The following is a 21,697-nucleotide window of genomic DNA, read 5'->3' on the forward strand; positions in this document are numbered from 1 at the left end:
ATATATATATACACATATAACTTACCATAAGGTTTAAGTATAGTCATTGCTCTCTGGTGATCCATTTTTGCCAGCATTAGAAAAAGATGAACAACAGTGCCATTTTTTTCACCCCACTTATGAAGCAATTCATTGGTAGGGCTTTTATCACAGAAAATTGCTTGTCCAATAAGTTGTAGCGTGGTAATATCAATATGCATATGAATCCCACCTGTAAACATTAAAAATAATAAGTATCACAATCAGTAATTAGAAAGCTGGATTTACAGGATTCAAATTAAATTCTAAAAATTCAAAATCTTTAGTCAGTGATTTTATTAATAAATAAAATGTTATTTACATTTCACTAGTGTAAAGATTGATTTTTTAAAAACATTTATTACAACATTTTTAAAAAGATATATATGTATGTTATTATATATCACATTACAATTAGAAATGTTTCATGCACAAACTTTGTATATTTGGGTAAAACATTAAAACAAGAATATAGCTTCTTGTCTAGTTTATTTTTATAATAAAGTGAAAAAATTTTTACAATTATCTCTGCTCTAGAGTATTTTAATAATAAGAAGATACACCATTTTACTACATGGGTATGGAAAATACGACTTTTTGCATTGTTTTAACCTCGGCATACTCTTCTTAGGTCTAGCTCCTATTGATGAGACCCCAATAAAGGTTGAAATCACGAGCCTTCAGTTATATTCATTTTGTGTTTAATATAATAAATAAACGCTTTCCCATAATACATATGAATATACTGTACATATCTGAAAGGAAGTATGCTATGCATTATTATTATTATCCAAGACCCCATGGAATCAAAGACTCATCTAGGAGGTCCTTTTATCAAACACACAGCTCATCATACTGTGCTTTAAACACATTCAAATTCTCTGCAGACACCACGCTCTTGGACAAGGCATTCCAATCATTCAAAACTCTTTCTGCATCTTTCATTATGGGAATACTAAAGTAACAATGTGAAGCAACAGCCTCTATATACAAGTAATACAGTCAAGAAGATACTTCATGTGTGAACTATGTTTGCTTATGCTTGGGTAAAGGATTGATTAAAACAAGAATATTAATTTGTTGTCTATGATAATTTGCAATCAATCCTCAACTTGTGACTTATGTCCACCTGTACTTAATGACAGCCACCCACTAACATGCTCCTAAATATCACCTCACTTCTGCAATCCATGAACAGCTATTGCTGCTGAGGATGAGAAAAGCCTCCGACTTTTTGAAGGAATATAATATCTTAAGCTACAATATGAACTAAGGTGACAGCAGAATGTATAAATGGTGTTGGAAGAAGCTGCTGAAAATATATGTTCATACATTCATATGGATTTGAGAAAGTCTTAAAAGAGATGAGTGACAAGATAGTGTTACTAGTGCTACTAGTTGGGAATTTACAATGAACACATATAGCATGTATTGCAAGCTGTGGAAGAAGGAGGATCTCTCTCTCTCTCTCAAAAGATCTTATATAGAGCTAGAAGCACAGAAAGTTACAGAAGAAGAAGAGAGGGGAAAAAGCAGAAAAGGAAGCTGATTCCTCAAAAAATATTTGAAGTGAAAAAATTGTCAAAGGTATTTATTATTATTATTACATGATGCTTCCAGGGAGTCCAAAGGCTCATCGAGGGAGGGCACTTGCTCTACAACTCTCTGTCTCCACCACCCAATCCACCAGCTATAACTAACTGCAACTACACCAATGCCATCTACCACCCACCACCACTAGTATTTCCACAGAGAATCAAAAGCATCCATGACCACGGCAGGTGGATGGCGTTGGTGTAATTACGGTTAGTTGTAGTTGATGGATTGAGATTTGCCTCTGTTAATAAGACAGTTCAGTTGTTTGAGGAAATGAATCTGAACATGGAGGAATTTAGTAAAGTAGAAGAATGATGCAAACTGCAATTACTTGCTACAGAGAAATTAATGGAGGAAAGAAAAGGAAACCTATGCATACTAAGTTGGATGTAATGTGCACATTTTTAAGGACGCTCACTCCTGCTGTCATGCCATCCTCTGAAGATGACCCTATACCTTCAGAACTTAAGCATCTGGTGAACCATCATCAGAATGCTTTGTTGCAATTTGCACTAAGCAAAACAACAACAAAAAAATTGGTAAGTAAATTATAATACCAGCCATAGCCTGTCATATGATTAACAGGTTACTACACATTTGTATTTAGTCAATTAATTTTGTTGTACAGGTTCAGATTAATGAATGAATGAAATATGTGGGTTTTCTTGAACATCTTAAAATCACATAATTAATATATTGCTCTTTGGATGTGCATTTCATTTAAAGCTTGCTCATAAATTAAGTAACTATTTTCCAGATTATTAGATATTGTCCCCCCCCCCCCACCCCAACACAGACCTCCACTGCCATAACCAGCTATTACACAATAAATTCTAACACTAAATAATTCCATCTCCCTTTCTAACGAATAAGCAGATAATATTTCTTTAATATCTTGATTTTATATATTCTTATTATTATTATTACAAATAAGCCCCCCCCCCCCCCGCCCAAAAAATTCGCTATTAGAGTAAATTAAAAATACCAAGAAATTATATATTTGGTTTAATCCTTTATCCAAGTGTATGCAAACAAGTTTGCGCCTGAACTATTTTCAGCAACTGGTAAAACTTCACATCACTTGCCTTAGTATCCCATAATGCAAAGCACATATTCTTGCAGACATGTATAATGCTATGCATCATGGGAAGGGTCATTACCCAGACCAGTTCTGACCTTTATTGAGGTCTCAATAATAAGGTATGACACCTTTTGGCAACTCGTATATGAAAATATGACTTCTGCATTACTTCAACCTTGGTATCACCTCTGGGTCTGGCTCCCACTGATGAGACCTCAATACAAGGTCGAAACTGGGTAGTGACCCTAGTAAGTGCTGGAAGAGAGATTAGGATGATGGCAACGTTATTTTAGAGATCTGTTAAATAAAGATGAAAGCCACAGTGAAATAAATTGGAATGAATAATAAGGAAATAAGTCTGGCAGAGGTTGAAGAAACAGCATTAAGGAAAATGAAGACTGGAAAATCTCCCTAGGATTGAACTGCTTAGAGGCTTCTGGTGGTACAGGATTGAAATGGTTATGTGACATTTTTAGCCTGATCTGGTAAAAGAAAGGGATATTTGATGATTGGACCAAGGGGATTAAATGTTACTATATATATATATATAAAGGAGGTTCAAGAAGGCAAGGTAGAGAAATAACATTATTGTATCACTGTGCAAAGGTATATGAAAGGATAATGGCAACAAGAATAAAGCGTAAAATAAAGGAAGGTCCAAGAGAAGAGCAGTTTGGCTACAGTAAAGGGTGATTAATTGTTGATCTGATATTTGTTGTAAGAGAAATGATGAAAAGACACTGAGAATTTGGAAAAAGCCTGTTTATGCATTTCTTGATTTGAGGAAAAAAGCTTTTGATTGGGTTCAATAGGAAAAATTTGGAAAAGACAGGTACAGAAAAGAAGAAACAGTCATGATAAAGAATATGTATGTTAAGTCTACGAGCTGAGCGAAGACTAAATTTGGTAATGCGGCATAGTTTACACTTGAAACTAGACTGCAACAGGGACATGTCTTAGATACAGTCATAATAGATGTAAGTAGAAACAGCTGTGTTTGCAGATGTGGTGATTTGGGAATGTTCAGAAGAAACTAGACAGATGGAACAGTGTAACACAGAATTATGAGTTATATTAATAGTAGGAAGAATGAGAGCATGGTTTTAAATTGTAATGGAAATTATACATGAATGGTGTTAGACTCAATGGGCAAGATTAGAAGAGGAGTGAAAACTTCAAATATCTGGGAAGTATACTTTCTAGACTAGGAGATAATGAGGAGGATTTCACTGGACCAAACATTTTTTAACAGTGTAAGTTGTGTAAGTTGGGACAGTGAAATGAGAATGAAATTAGAAAGAATACCAAGAACATATGAAATGAAATATGAGGGGAAAATCTGAGGGGAAAAGACCAAGAGGAAGAACATGGGAAAAGATGGAGAGAAAGAGAGAGAGAGAGAGAGAGAGAGAGAGGATAAGAGATCTGGAAAAAAAATAAACCTGAACTAGTACAGTGTTTATGAAGGAAAAATTTGAGAAGATAGGAGGAAATGGAGAGATTTGATCCAACTGGCCTGACAGTTTCTGTTGGAACAGTTGTTGCTAAGAAGAAGAATATCGGGAAACTAGATACTGAATAGGAAGGTATCAAATAAGTAATGCTGGAACAAGGGGCTAACCTAATAAGGGCTATGTATGTATTATTATTATACAGGCTCCTCCAGGGAGTTGAAAACTCACTAAACAAGGACCAATTCCTGATTACACATTATACATTTCAAAGAAAGATGATAGATATCTGGTATGTCCATCATCTTTCTTTGAAAACATTTTATAACCACAACATTTTCAAAGACCACACCTTTACTCATTATCCAGGTATGGAATTCTTCCTCAATTGCCATGAGGTGTCAAATCTTACGAGGGTAGTCTGAAAAGTTCTCGGCTTCAACCATAGATGGGAAAACTATTGGCAAGATTTTTTTTCTAAGCTGGTACATCTGTCATAAGCATCCATGTGAAATTACAAGTCATTCTATAAAGTAGTTTGTTTTATGCAACTGACTGAAACAAAAGTGTTATCTGTATCCCTTCAAATGGATAAAATTGAGTATCGGGCGATTATAAAATTCTTTGTAAAAGAAGGTTTAACAGCAAAAGAAATTCATTCGAAGTTCATAAAAGTTAATGGGTACTCTTTGCCTTCATTTTTGACAATTAAGAAATGGGCTGCTGGTTTAAACGTGGCTGTACCAGCCTTGAAGATGATCCATGTGCAGGATGTCCAAAAAGTGTAACAACACCAGAAATCATTGATCAAGTGCATGATATGGTACTGGAAGACCGGAAAGTCAAAGTGCGTGAAATTGCTGAGACTATGGGCATTTCAAAAGAACATGTAGGATATATTTTGCATGAAGAATTGCAAATGAAAAAGATTGGTGCAAGATGGGTGCCGAGGTTTGCTCATAGCAGATCAAAAACGCACTCACATGAAAATCTCTGAACAGTGCTCGGAGCGTTTTAACAAGAATAAAACTGATTTTGTGTGTCGATTTATTACTATGATGACACTTTGATTCACCATTACACGCCAGAATCCAAACAGCAGAACAGTGGACAGAAGCCGGTTGTTCACCACCAAAAAAGACAAAGTTGGTTCCATCAGCAGGAAAGGTGATGGCATCGGTTTATTAATTATCTTGAAAAGGGTAGATAGAACAATAACCAGGGAATATTATTCCGATCTTTTAACCAGACTAGATGAAAAAATTTATGAGAAAAGACCTGGTTTGCAGAAGAAAAAAATCATCTTTCATCAGGACAATGCACCTGCCCACAAAGGTGTTTTGGCAATGGGAAAATTAAAGGATCTGCACTATGAATTGTTGGAACATCCACCCTATTCCCCAGATCTGGCTCCCTCTGACTTCTATCTCTTCCCAAAACTAAAACTCTCCCTCGCTGGTCAGCATTTTTCTTCGAATCAAGAGGAGATTGCAGCTGTATTTTGCAGATCTTACTGAGAACCACTACAGGGACGGGATAATGGCGCTGGAATAAATGTATTAGTCTTAAGGGAGATTATATTGAAAAATAAACATAATTTTGAAATTATAAATTCGTTTTTTCATTGTTAGGCTGAGAACTTTTCAGACCACCCTCGTACTTATAACTATCCTGTGAGATTCCCTTTCAAATGTATGTTCTATCATGTCTCCTCTCATCACACTATAAACACAGCCTATTCTTACATATGTATCCACAAGTCCAATAGTATCCTGCTGCTAGACTTTCTTAACTGTCATTTCATCTTCTCTGAATCCAGGTGACCGTCTTTGAGAATAGTAGTCAAGATGCAGTCTTGTCAAAACCTCAATGTGGATGAATAAATTCCTTACACCTACAAACTAGTTTCTCTTCAACATTGCTGTTATCCAATTATGATGCCTTAACCACATTATCAATGTGGTTCCAGACACTTTGGCTTCAGTGACCATTTATAAAATATTACCATTAATAAAACAGTTTACTGCAGTATCCTCAATCCAAAATGTATACAACGTTGCACTTCTCAGCACTGAGCTGAGATTTACCTTCATTTACGAAGACAACCAGTCTGTTCAGATAAGCTTGCATGAATTCAGTATTGGATATATATCCCATATTACCCTTCCTAACTTTGCATCACTATCCAGACCAAACTCTAATATTAATATACAAGTTAATGGCTCAAATACAGAACCTTGCGCCTGAGCTACCTTTTCCATTAGTCACCCATACTTCCATTAGACTCTTGCACTCCCATGTCCTCTGATACCAGTCAATCCTCTTCTATCTATGACACAAGCCTATTTGAGTCTATATAACAATCTCCCACGTAGAATCCTGTCAAATGTCTTACCACAATCTAGAAGCATAGTGGTATATCCATTTTCCCTCTCTGATTCTGTTATCACTATATTGTAGAATATGAGCAAAACTGCTACCACATGATGTCATCACCTTAAACAAACCCAAACTATACTCTACAGAGAAGCAAGCTGTTATCCATCCACTTCTGGATGTGGATTTAATTAGATTCTCCAATACCCTAATGACTACTTCAGAGGTACAAACTGATCTATAATTGGTTGCTTCACCCATGTATAATGGTATTATTGTGGTTTCTCTCCATTCATTAGCAGCGATGCTTGTGTTGAGCCCATGTTGAAGAACTAAGTCAGAGACTTTGCTTATTCTCTTGCACATCTGCCTAAGGTGGGTTGAAGCTACAATGAACAACAGCTTTCCAGTCCAATCTATCAGCAGCTAAGTTATTTAAATTTCTCTAAGGATCAAACTACTTATACATTCCTTCAGTATCCATAATGTGCCATTCAATCTGACCAATGTGTTTGAATCAAGTTCTTGAAACAGATTTAATAATGCTAACTCATCTACCTCTATTTTTTCATCTAGTTTCTCTATCAGCATCCAGAGTTGAGTGTGCCTGGAATGTAGGCCACTAAAGTTGGCACTCAATAGCTCAGCTATTTCTGGTGCATTTGGCATTTTCTTACAGATGGAAAATGCCAGATTAATATTCCATGGTCATTCTTCCTTTTATTTGGCAAACGGTGAAAAAAATTTTCTAATTCCTTTTCTTTGACTAACTTCCTTTCATAGTCCAATTTTGCCTTCCTCACCATTGCTGTCATCCTCTTAACTTTTTTATACTGCACCTTTCTCCTTGGTATTATACCAGATCCACATTTTCTTTTTACGCAGCTCCTGCTTTAATGTCATCTCAGATATCCTCTGACCTCTTCGCAAGTAATGCTGATTCCTCAATAGATAGATCCTCTACCCTGCAGTTTTTCATGCGAGGCACTGCTTCAAGCTCTTCTCATTCTATCATAATCCTGATAGTTTGACATATATCCCTATTTATTCAAAGCACTGCAAAAAGTTAAAAGTACATAATTACTCTCTTCAAATGAAGACAAAAGAACTTTTATATTCATATTCTTATGCTATTAATACATCCATCATTTTTGCACCACAAGTCCCTTCCATCACATGCTGCTTGACAATTTGCAATGCACAGCACTAGACACATCCCAGAGTTGTTAAGGTAGTTATCCCTGAGTAATTATAAATTCTCTTCTTTGTCTTGTATCCCCCATTGCTGAAATCACCCATAATGGTAGTCTTGCTTGTATCCATAAGATTTATCTGTCTATGCACTTCACAGTTCTGTTCAGATGACTTAACTTGTAACAGAATCATGTATTTTCATGTTTGATTTTTGAAGTTTAATTCAAAACAAATAAAAAAAAAACATTTATTTTCTTATTTATATGAAACATTCTTCAAATCTTAACAAGTATGACAGTATCGATCTGCAAAAAATCTGGGAGACAGTCATTTTAAGATCAACTTAATACTTATAAACTTCTTTTTATCCAACTCTACATGGCAAATTAGGGATTTGCTTCATTAAATTATCTGTTACAATTTTCAACTGTTCCCCTACTAACTGATTGCTACTGTTTTCATACCATGAAAATGTTTACACTCTGAAGATGCTAAGTATATACTGGGTATAACAAAAAAAATATCATCAGCTAAATAATTAAATAAATATCTTAATTATTTCTTTTGTGCTATGAATTAAAACATAACCAACCTAAGCTTTTCTACACTAATTATGCATTTTGTTATGCTAATCTCCACCTCATACCACAACAACTTCATATATTACCACAATTCAGGCTATCTACTCTAGATGATTTAATCCCTCTTTATCATTAACAATACTTTCTCTCCACCTTCTCTATCTTGTGTGTCTTCCTTGCTTTCTCTCCCCTTTCAAAGAGAGAAAAAACCAGAGCATAAAAGAGTGAAATCATGAAAATAAGGATTTTATTTTGTATGGTGATTCATTGATATGAGGAGTCCTTGAGAAGAGTGTGATGAAATCATGTTTTCCTAGAGCCATGAAAAATGATGTCAGTGATGTTGTAAGGATGCAGTGAGTTAAGATGGAAGAGATGCTTATTTTGGCCAGTACAAATGATTTAACAGTGACAAGTGTAGTACATGAGAAGACATGAAAGAGTTGCTACTGCTTGAGAAAAAAGTAAGTTTGAGAAAGTAAAAGTTGTGAGTTTGCCTATTGCCAGGGTATGATAGAGACAAGTTGAGCCAGAGAGCTATGACCATAATTTAGTCAGTGCACAGATTGCAGGAGGAAGGTGTGGGGTTTATACACTTGTGGAGTGAGTTTGATGGAAGGAAGGATTTATATAGAGTGGATGGCTTGCATCTAAATGGATTTGATGTCTAGAGTTATAGGCATGATATAGTCATAAGAATAGAATACAAGGAATATAGTATCTTCAGAGAGGACAGAAAGAACAATCGGGGGGGGGGGGGGGGTTGCTAATGATAGCAGAGGAATTAAAGCCAAAAAGAGTAGAAGTACATCATGGGATCAGGGATTCAGAAGGCAGTTCATTTGAAGCTATCAGGTGCGAGATAAGGCCAACATGAATAATATGTAATTGATTGCTGCTATAATCCAGAAGGTGTATACAGGAGCATGTAGGTAACATGCATTCACAAATTAGTATGATAAGTACAGGTTGAGTAATTATTATGCGACATTTCAATTATGAGGGATATAGATTGGGAGGAGGAAAGATCACAAGCAGAGAATAAAATGGAATTTATACAGCTGCTGAGAGATAATTACCTGAGCCAACATGTAATGGAGGGAGACACGAGGTTCAAGAGTGCTGAGTCTGATCATTACATCACAGAACTTAACACTAACCAATCTAGCAACGTTTCCTCCATTTGGAGAAAGTGATCATGTTGTCGTAACCTGGGAGATTGGCAAACATGCAGAATTTGCTACTAAGATGGGATACATGTGAAATCGCAAATCAGGTAATGAAAAATCATTACCTGATTTGCTGAGGAATCAGTTTTCGGCAGAGTCATGGCATACAAATTTGGAGGGGGGGGGATGTTAATAGTGTATGGATGGTGGTCAAGAGGTGGTTGAAGAAAGCAGTATCTGAATGTATACCCCAAGTCAGAAGGATAAATCAGGTAGGAGTTACATGGATGTATAGCTTCATTAAGCAGGAGTCACACACAAAGAAAAGGCTGTGGAGGAATTATAAAGAAAAGGTAATTAGCATGCCCATTAGCAGCATAAAGTACAGGCAAGGAGGGTCCACCAGTATGGTAAGGAAGGCAAATTATAAGAAACCTTAAAGAGTTCTTTCACTATGTGACAAGTAAAGGGAAGAATGACTAAGGAAGGATGACTTTAAAAAGTGCTGATAGCAGAGAGGTAACAGAACCAAGCCACATAGTTGAATTACTGAGTGAGCATTTTGCAGGGGGGGGGGGGTACCATCTAGGTAGTGACATTGCAATGCCTGATGTGACATTGACTAACAGGAGAATAGAGGAATTAGATGGCACATCGGTGGGTGTATTACAAGAATGTGCAAGGGAATTATCAGTTCCTCTGACCAAGCTGTGTATTATTTTAAGCCTCAGTACCAGGAAGGTGCCATTGGAGTGAAAAGAGGGCAAATAGTCCCATTACATAAAGGAGACTCCAAGACAGAATCAGCATTTCAGGATTGGTGTTAAGGTATTGGAGAAACTGATGAAAGAATTCAGGACTGGGTGGACAGAAATATGATACTCTATAAGGGACAATATGGTTTTGTGAAGCGTAGATCTTGCCTTAGTAATATGCTTACTTTTTCATAATCAAGTGACTAATAGAGTTGGATAAGGAAAATGGCTGCTCAGTGATATTGCTAGACTTTGCAAAAGCATTTTGAAGAGATTCCAAATAGAACTCAATTGCATAAATTGGAGCAAGTGGGGGATGAATATGAATCTGGTGATTTGAATTAGAGGGTGGCTGATGGACAGATATCAAAGAGTGATTTATGGAGGAGATGAGTCCAGGAGAAGGCAAGTGACCAGTGGTGTATCATAGGGTTCAGTCCTTGGTCCTCTGTTGCTTAATTTGTATATCAATGATATAGGAAATGATTTGAACAGAAAATATTCAGTTGTTTGCTGATGATGCTAATTTAGCAGTATGGGGAAGTAAATGACTGCCAGTTTAATGTGGTCAAGTGTATGGTGATGAACTTTGGGAAGAGATCAGAAGCTGTGTACTATGATGGAACTGAACTGCAGGAAACTGATAAAGCCAGAAACTTGGGTGTGATTATGGGCAGGGAGTTGAAGTTTAGAGAGTACATTGCAAAAATAACCAAAACAACACATAAAATTATATGGTTATTGAAGAACACATTAATAAGCAGGGATAGAGAGGTTATTAAATTGATAAAAAGACTTAAGACTTTAACCCTCTCATGCATGAATTTTTATATTCATTTATAAAAAATTATAATGATGATACAGTACCATTTATTCTTACAGTATTACCATGAATTCATTAATTTTGCTAAATTTGTGCCTTGTATATGTGTGTGAGAACACATAATATGTGTCCTCATATGCATGAGAGGGCTAATAATGCCTATCTGGACATGAGGCAAGTGACGATTGTGGCAGGTCCATGGAATGCTCACTATGGGAATAGACTGATGGTCTCTAGGCTTCAAAAACTAGCTGACAGGCAGAAAAAGAGGAGACATAATAGAAGCATTTAAATGATTAAAGGGATTTTATATGATTGACACTGAGGACTTTTTTCAGTATGTAGCAGGAAGAGAGAACAAGTGGCCACCCTAAAAATTGTGCAAGAGTGCTAGGACTAGATTTTTTGCTTGGAGGACGATGAATGAGTGGAATGGATTGCAAGAGGTAGTTGTGAGTGTTTTGTCAGTGAATGAGTTTTTTGAAAGGAGAGGTAAGATAGGCATTGTGTGAATAATGGATCTCCCTCAAATGAGTTTTCTGACTCTATAGAGATATATTTATAATATGTGCAAATCTTTGCCATCTGGTTCTATCTCTGACTATTTCTGTCATCTCTCTCTCTGAATTTTGATAATTGTGAGTGTTCCTTCGAAGAATGTAGTCAAGTTCTTCAAAGAGAAGTTCAATGCAATATACCTCAAAAATTTAATGCTTGAAAAAAGCAAATAATGAACTGTTTCAAAAGAGAACCTTCAAATAAATTTAGAAAGCAAAGAAAGAGAGAGAGAGGACGATAACCTAACCTAGATGAAATTAATCAAAAACTAAGCAATTAATATCTCCCATGAAATAGGTAGAATTATTTCCCATACAAGAAATAACAAACTTTGAAAAGAAACGAGATTTGTTAAGAAAATGTAGACAGAATTATAAAAAATAATTTTTATAATTTTTATAATTTTTTTATAAAAGAATTATAAAAATAACAAGCTATCATAAGAAATTCAACAAAATATTCAGAATTACGCAAAACAATCAGAAAATATTCTACATTACAGAATGGTGCATGAAATACAATCCTTTAATACGATATGGTGCAAAAGAAAAAAATAAATAAAATAGTACTGAACTTTGACATTCAATTATTTAGTGGTGTTTTTTGCACTATACTGTAGCTGAAAAATAAAAGAAACCATTGAAAATAATAAAAATACGAAAGTTTTGAGAAGAGCATTGACAAAGAGAAAAAAAAAAAAGAAATTGTCATTCTAATGGGAAAGGATGATAAAATAATCAGAGATTATTTTATATAATCTCTAATTATATAAAATAATTAATGGAATTTATGAATATTATGAAGAACTTTACAATGATAAAGAAATAAATTTAGAGACAATCAGTTTCAAAAAGAATTGTTGACTAGATATGCCAAAAATTATGAGAGAAGAGGTTGAGGCAGCTTTTGAAAACAATGAAGGAAGAAAGGGCTCTAGGAGAAGATGGGATGCAAGTGAAATTGTTGATATTTGGAGGGAAGGCAGTGGCTGACTACTTGACAAGAGATCCTTCACACTTTGTTTAAAACAAAGAAAAATGTCAGAAGTATAGAACAATGCATTAATAATAATTATTTATAAAAAAAAAGTGAAAAGGAGAATATTAAAAATTGCAGACCATTAGTTTATTACCAGCAATATACAAAATATTTACAAAAGTAATAAATAACAATAATGCAACAGCTTGAATATATGTAATCCGAAGGGCAGGCAGGGTTTAAGCGTAATTATCAGTGATCATATCTACAGCTTTAGGAAATTTTAGAAAATACAAACAAATATAATAAACCTCTCTGTTTAGCCTTTGTGAACTTTGAAAAAAAAAAAAAAAAAAACATCTGACTCCATCAGAGCCTCAGCTATCCTAAAATCACTGTTAAAACAGGGAAAAGAAGAAACAAACACCTTGAAACAAAAGGGTTTTATTTGTGAGATTTATTTATTAACTCTGCAGAGGTCACGGGCTGATCTGACAGATACAAACAAATTGTTTAATATAAATATTCTTACACATATCCAGTGTATAGCTTGGAGGTCATGAGTAGCTGTGCATGCATATATTATGAGTGATTCTACATTGTTTATGTGGAGTTTTGGTTTAACACGTATTACTAATGTGTGTGTGATATTTCATAGTAAATTGTATCTGAGAGATACCGCAACCTCCGATGTCAGTATTGGCTGTATATAGTATTGGTTTATTTTTGTTTTTTTTATTTATTTACCATTGAAAATGACTGGAAAAATATAGATTGGATAATCCATCATATGTTGAAGAGATTCAGCGATTTTGTTACTCGTATCCGATGATGAGAATGATAGAGTCAATGCGAAAGTGATATTTGATAGTAAATTGTATCTGAGAGATACCGCAAACTCCAATGTCAGTATAGTATTGGTTTAGTTGTTGTTTTTTTCTTTGTTTAATAATTTTTAGATTGTAACTGAAAATAAATAAACCATCATGTATTATATTTGTAGTGTTTTTTTTTTTTTTTTTAAGTTTTATCGCATTTTATCACATACCAGTAATGAATGTATCTCTCGGATACATGTGACCTATGCTGCAATTTTTTCGACCTTGACCTCCAAACGGTTAAAGAGACTTATTTGTGTTAGGTGTGTACAATATAGCAGGATTAATTGTTGCAGAAGAAAATGAGCTGATGGAATTCAGAAAGGATAGAGAACTGAAGCATTCATTAACAGATATGGCCTCATTCTGATTGTTTCTTGAACAAAAAGAAGGCAAATGAAGCACTTCTTCTTTTCTCTACTATGGATATGATGAACAGCAATAACAGGTTGTGGCTTCAAACATTGAAATATGACTTGGGGTATGCATATCAACCACCCAACTTCGGACAAGGGACATCATGAGACATCACCAAGCACAGGTTTCCCATTGATATTTTTATGAAAGCAAAGACTTTTTATTTCTATTCATGTTTATATTTAAAAAAAAAAAATTATCTTATCCTCTTCATAGACTTATTGTAAATAAAAAACATGATGTAGCATTAGAACTTTTCATCACAGAGCAGACTATTTTATTCAAAACCTGATTTTTCTTTATTTCATTAAGAACAACAGAGGATGTGAGAGAGAGAGAAAGAAGGGGGTTGGAACACTTTTTTGAAGCCAATGAAATATGTCATTGGATTTTTTTTTAAATCAATGACATCATTTTCAATGATATCTGTAATATTAGTAATTGAAATAACAAATATGAACCAATTTTAATAATAAGTCTGCCTGTTAAGTAATGAGATAACAATTATTATATGAAAACAACGAACTATATTTGGAATTGTCAATTATACAGATTCAAAATAATCTACTTCAACTCCACACAACGTTTACATCTATTGTACAGGTGTTTGAAGGTACGATGGAAGTCCTGAACAGGAACCTCCTTCAGTGTCTGAGTCACACCTGAAGCACTCTCCTTTCAAGGCACGCTTCATCTTTGGAAAGAGGAAAATGTTTGTGGGAACCAAATTTGGCTAATTGGGGGGGGGGGGATGTTTGATCACACAGATCAACTTCAAAGCCAGAAACTGACTGCTTCACAGCCAGTGCAGTGTGTGGGCATGTTGTCATGCAACAAAAACCAACTGTTGTAGTAGAACAGTTCTTTCCTGCCACATTGCATGTGGGTGTACAGACATTTCATCACTCCTAAATAATACTGACCATTCACTGTGGCCCTTAGAAACAAATTTGCAGTGAATAATTCTAGAAGCATTAAAAACAACAACAACAAAAAAATGACTATTGTCTTGACATGTGATTTTACAACATAACTTTCTTCTGATGAGGAGAAGACATTCCACACCATTCATGATTTCGTGTTTCGTTTCCAGATCAAACTGAAAACACACCAACTTTCATCACAGGTGACAATTCTTTGCAACACATCACGATTTTGATCAACTCCATGGATTAAATTTTGAAAACATGCCACTTGGTGCTCTCTCTCTGTTTGTGTGTCAACATGTGCAGCACAAACCTTGAACAAATCTTCCTCATGTGCAAATCTCTTTCTAAGATTAATCTGCCCATTTCCTTACCAACACCAAGCTGTGCAGCGAGTAGCCTAGTGGGTATTCATCTCATTCGTCAAATTTGCCCATGCAGAAACTGGCCATCCATAGTGTGGTTCATCCTCCCCTCTTTAAACACTGAAAACCAGCAGAACACCTGTGCACGGCTCTGACAGTCATCGCTGTAAACTTTTTTTGAGGTCTTGGTACCTTTCTGCAACAGTTTTTCCTAATTCACAGTAAAATTTGATCACAGCTCTTTGCTCCATGATGCAACTTCTGACATGCTCCACTCACACACTCTTACTTCAATGGTTGCCACATGAAAACTGCTGCGTCACCCAACTTGAAAGTTGCAGGTGCAAAAGTGTAACTGCTGAGGTGTGTTACAACATAATCTAGCAGTCAAAACTATAAAAGTTTGTTACTTTTATTCAAAGGGGTGTTCTGTAAAAAAAAATCAATCTAATTACTTAATGGGCACACTGTGTAAATCTTTTGAAATCTATTATCAACATTATTTTTAAAAATAACATGATTGAACATTTAAGCATAATGTTATTAACATCTGACCTCCATGGAGTCAAAGCATTTGTTGGGAGGTCTATGTTGTGTGATGCAAAAAGATAATTGAATTGTGCCTTAAACCAATTCACAGTTTCTGCACACTTTCAGACAAAGGATTTCCCTCATAAATCACTTTCAAAGAAACTGCTTCTCACTTCCCTGCTCACACTCTCCTTATACAGCTTCCAGGGATGACATCTAGTTTTACCCTTGTAAAACTCTCTCTACTCAATGAAAAGTCTCCTTATTAATCTGGTAAAAACTCCTCATCAACTAATACATCTCACTCATATCCTCTCTTCTTCTATTCACATGCTCTCTAATTTGCATTCTCTCAATCTCTTCTGGTATCTGACATTCCATAGACCTCACATTGACTTACTGAACCTTCTCTGGACCCTCTCCTGTACATCCCCCTGAAATCCAGGTGATCAAATCTGCACAAAGTAGTCCATATGTAACCCAATCAAGGTCTTACAAGGAAGTTATAACTTATTTGCTTCTGCACATCGATGTCCACCTCATTATTGCCAAAATCCATTGTGATGTTCTTATATAGCAATATGATCCCTAAACTTCAAGTCTCTGTCCACCATCACTCCCATATCTCATATCTCTTCCACCTCTTTCAAAATTTCTCCATTAACTGTATACTCTACATATCAACCTGCCCTACCAAATTTCAAGATCTTGTACTTTGCAACATTAAACTAATAGCTCCACTCGCTTGTCCACTGAGTGTATTGAGGTCTACCTGTAAGCCACAACATCTGCTCTACCTCTCATAGTTTTCCTCAACTTTGTATCATCAGCAAACAGCTGCACATCTCCAGTTTAGCAAGTTCCAATGTCATTAACATATACAAGTTAAGCACTTCATTAGTGACCTTCTTCTTTTGGAATACTACTCCTCCATAAAACAATGTGCTGATACATGTCTGACAGCCAATCAGCTACCCATCTCACTAGTCTGTTATCTAATCCCATTTGTTTCAATTTATTATTATTATTATTATTTGACACCTCCAGGGAGTCCAAAGACTCATTGAGGGAGAGTGTGGCAACAGCATTGAATGATTAATCCCTTCCAACTACTAACTGTGCTCAAACTTGCTTAACTTTTTGCGTGAGCCATTAGTAGCAGAGGCTCTACCAATCGACCAACCTTTGCTAGCATTTAGTTACTAGCTTGTCACAAGGCAGTCTATCAAAGGCTTTTGAAAAATCCAAGTACACCACTATACATCTCCTTTATTAAATAAATTTGTCACCTTATGTAAGCAGTTTGTTAACACAATATTTTTAATGTCTGAAAATAGTGTGTGTTTGATCTTCTTTCTTTTTAAATATATCTAAATACTTAATTTTGAATTGTTTTTAGATATGCTAATCAATTAAATTTGGAATTTATTAAGAATTCAATATTAAAATAATTTCAAATTAAAATTAAATTAAATTATTTAATTTATCAAAATTAAATTAAATTAAAACTTAAATTTGATTAATTTTAGATATATCATCATCATCATCATCATCAAATTCCTGCCATGTACCCTCAAGGGGTGTACAGGATATGACAGTACTACATGAAAAAATTACATCATTACTAACTTCCTATCTACAATTTTCCTCCAAATCAGTCTGTTACTTGTCAAGACTCCAACATTATCAGATCTTATATTTCTATCGTCTAAGGCACTTTGTACCGTATCAATCCACCTATATCTTGGTCTTCCTCTGGGTCGTTTTCCTGCCAACCTGGCAGAGAACACTTGTTTTGCTAATCTTTCCTCTCCCATTCTATTTAAGTGACCATACCATCTGAGATTAGCTCTGCTAACGCATTCCTGGATGCTGACAATGTCAAGTTCTTTCCTAATATCCTCATTTTTAATATGATATTGCCATTGATGCCATCTGTTCACGCCTCTAATCTTTCTCAGGACTCTCATATCTGCGGTCTCTAGTCTTTGGTCAAGTGTTTTACTTCTGACCCAGCTCTCAGATCCATAAGTTAAAATTGGTTTGAACACAGTCTTGTATACAGCTAATTTAGTGTTCCGACTAATTTCTTTCTTATTCCATATGAATTTATTCAATTGACTTCCCACGATACCAGCTTTGCTGATTCTGTTGTCTATTTCTATATTTAGTTTACCATCTTCAGTAAAAATTGTGCCTAAGTAGCTGAAATGTTTTACTTGTTCCACAGGTTCTCCATTCACATCACAGTTGACATTTTCAATGATTCTGCCTATTTTCATTGTCTTTGTCTTTTTATTGCTGACCTTCATACCATATCTATTACAACAGCTGTTCAATTTAGTCAGAGAATCTTGCAGACTTGTAGCGGATTTATTTAGAAGTATAACATCATCCGCATAAAGCAAAGAGCTGACATTAACATCTCCAATTTTGATATCAGGTTTAATACCACATTCCTTCATAATGTGATCCATATAGATAATGAATAACAGAGGGGATAATGTACATCCTTGTCTCACACCAGATTTAACATTAAACCATCTTCCTGTACTTCCTTCAATTCTAACTTACTGCTGACTTACAACTCAAATAAAGACTAAGTATTGCTTGATATAATGCCCCATTGACACCATATAACTGCAGCGTATTGAATAGCTTCTCTCTTGGCACCTTGTCATATGCCTTTTCCAAATCGACAAAACTTAAATACAGATCTTTGTTATATTCCCATGCTTTCTCGACTATTTGTCGTAAAGTGAAGATCTGATCCTGACAGCCTCTATTTGACCTGAATCCAGCTTGTTCTTCACCAAGCTTTTCTTCCACAATTCTTCTCAACCGTTTCTCAAGTATACTTGCATAGATCTTGCCAGGAACACTCAGTAGGGAAATACCTCTGTAATTCTCACATTCAGTTTTATTTCCCTTTTTATATATGGGTACTATGAGAGCTCTACTCCAATCATCGGGAATTCGTCCCTCTGTCCAGGCATTCTGAACTATGCAGTGCAGCCACTGTAAGACTCTTATACCACCATGCTTCAGCATTTCTGGTCGAATATCATCTACTCCTGCTGCCTTTCCACATTTCAAGCCTTTGATGGCTTTTTCTACTTCAAGTATGGATATGTATTCCTGACTGCATGCCTGATCAGTGTTTTTTATCACTGTGCAGTCATCACTGCTTGTTTCATTTAGCAGTTTTTCAAAGTAATTACTCCATACTTCAAGGATATCTTTTTCTCCTGTTTTCATTTCACCTTTATCATCTCTAATTCCTTTTACAGCACTCTTTCCTCCATTCCTAAGCTTCTTCAACAACCTCCAGAATATTTTGCCACCTTCTTGATATTTATTTTCTATATTCTTGCCAAAGTCCTCCCATGACTTTTGTTTAGCTAGTTTTACACACTGTTTAGCTTTCTTACATTTGTCTCTGTATTCTGTAAGAGTAAAAGCTGACTTATTTGCCAGGAACTTTTGATATGCTTTCTTCTTTTCCTTCACTGCCTCTTTAACTTCCTGTGTCCACCAGGGAGTTCTGATTTTTTTTATCTTTGCACACAACCTCACCACATGCCTCTCTGGCAGAATCAATCAATGTTTCCTTCAGAGTTTGCCATTGAATCTCCAAGGTTTGATTCCTGTTCTCAAACTCTTTCATTTTCTTTTCAATAATATTTGTGCATTTTAGTCTACAGTTTACATCTGAGAGCTGCTCAACTTTTATTCGCTTTAAAACTTTCTTACATGTTATTCTTTTCAATATGAAATTCAATTTTATCCTGCTCAAGACTAAATAGTGATCACTTCCAATTTCAAATCCTCTGTACACTCTGGTGTCCTGCACCAGGGAGAAAACATCACTATCAACAATAACATAGTCAATGAGACTTTTCTTATTCCTAGCCTCTTCTCTCCATGTGAATTTGTGCACATTTTTATGTTGGAACATGGTGTTAGTAATAACCAGTCCGTGTCCTGAGCAGAAATCCAACAGATATTTGCCATTATTATTAGCTTTGCTCTTTTCTCCAAATTTTCTCATAATATTTTTGTATGTCTCACAATCATTTCCTACTCTACTATTTAGATCCCCAACAAGGACCAACTTTTCCTTTTTCATTGTGTCAGTTGCTTTTTCTAAAGCTTCAAAAAATTCCTCCACTTCTACCTTAGTAGAACCTTCTGTGGGACCATAGGCACAAATAAGTCTCATTGTCCAGTTCCCCATTCTCATATTTGCCCACATTACTCTACTTGAGACTGACTGCCATTCAAGAAGATTAGCCTCGTATTTTGTGATGAATACTATGGCTACTCCTTCTTTTCCTTGATTGTTATTGCCTGAATATAACATTTTGTATTTATTGCTCAGAAAGATCTCACCAGTTTTGGTCTTTTTTGTTTCAGTCACCCCTATTATGTCGATCTGGTACTTATCTAATTCCTCAGCTAGCTCCATTTCTTTGCCATTCAGGCTTCTTACGTTGATAGTACCGATCTTTAACTCTGGTGATGTTGAGTTGGGGTTTGTTTTCAGATTTGTTCCAGTAGCTGACTTTTCGCTGTTCGCCCTGGTTCCCTGGCGAAAACAACGGGGGCCTTGTGTAACCGGGCGACGCCCCAGCCGGCATGAAATTTTGTCATGTTGTACCATCATTTTTTATTTTGGTTTAACCAATAAGCATATAATTTGGTCGGCTAAATCCCAAATTGCCAGCCCATCCTCGTTCGTTCAGTATCAAAGTAGATACCCAACAGGGTGCACCACGAGAAGGTGAGGATTGGACATTAGGTCAGAAGCCCTGGTCGGTTCTCCGCATTCCTTTAAAGGCTATGTGGAGGTCTCCTCTCAGTTATACAGCTTTGACCCTTAAGCACCCCAATTTTAGATATATTCTGAATTAATTTTTGAAAATTTAAAATTAAAGAAAGAATACAAACAACTGAAACTTAAAGAAAAAACATAACTCTTTGATGTACAAAGCCCAGGGAAGCCTATTACTTCTTGTTATTCCTTTATTTGTAATGTAGTTTTATTTTCTTTCAAGAAATGTAAGATGTAAAACATGCAAATGATGGAACAACTTTAATACAGTCCAATTTGTGCAATACTGCTTAGTCACATACTTGCCAAATTCAGATTTTTCCTCAGTCCCACATGGCAGACCTTTTCACTGCACCATCATGTCCCGATGGAGTGGAAAGGGCCAGAATTGTTGCATTACAAAAGTAGTGCCAGAAGAGAGGCAGTGAATTTTGGGCTGATTGGTATTTCTGCAATGGTAGTTCAAGTTGGGAAAAGTTGGCTAAGATACAAATTTAGGAATGGATTGGATGGGTATATGACTTAGCTTATAACATACTCTATACAACATTCCTTAATAATGTAGATTTATTATATAGTAATGAATGGTATACGATATAGTATAAATCAATTAATTTTTTGTACTACTTTCACAGGCACTGTGGCCTGCTTCCTCTGGATCAAGATAACATAAAAAATAACATACGGCACATTAAGAACATCATTCAAAAGATTCAGAAGTATTGCAGATAACTTCTGGTAAAACACTACTCCTCTCACCCATAAACATTGTCAAACATAGCTTGCATTTAACATTGTATGTTGCTAGAACTTATCTGTAGTGATTTTTAACTCGAAAGGATGTTTCAGTATCTTTCACATAATTTAGGTCTCTTTTTTATGTTCATATTACCCAGAGGAAGTAGGACATCTGCAAAACTAGAAGACAATTTGTTTCATACTGTGCATTCTAATATATTGTGGAAAACAACCACAAAAACTTGAAGATAAATGATAGCACTGTTGAGGATCCTGTCTTAGTAATCCATGTAGTTTATGATGGCATTACATAAATAGTGCACGGATAATTATTGTAAGGTACACACAGAGAGAGAGAAAAGGAATGCTATGTAAAGAATGGGGTTGGCCAGCTGTGTAGCCGATGTCCTTTAATATAAGATGAATAT

The 21,697-nt window shown here is 35.5% G+C and overlaps 1 protein-coding gene across 2 annotated transcripts in view; it reads right to left on the reverse strand.

The window, feature by feature from the left end:
* The window catches only part of LOC150100727 (uncharacterized), a 208,755-nt gene that overhangs the window by 186,649 nt on the left and 409 nt on the right, over window positions 1–21,697 (reverse strand). For both annotated transcript variants that reach the window (XM_090401664.1, XM_090401663.1), the window contains exon 2: window positions 26–211. In XM_090401664.1, coding sequence (XP_090257790.1) covers window positions 26–211 — 186 coding nt within the window. The remainder of the gene's footprint in view (window positions 1–25; window positions 212–21,697) is intronic.

Source organism: Typopeltis vanoorti, chromosome 12 (genome assembly GCF_054136105.1).
Source record: "Typopeltis vanoorti isolate ZY-2024b chromosome 12, IOZ_Tvanoo_1.0, whole genome shotgun sequence".
Lineage (NCBI taxonomy): Eukaryota > Metazoa > Arthropoda > Arachnida > Uropygi > Thelyphonidae > Typopeltis > Typopeltis vanoorti.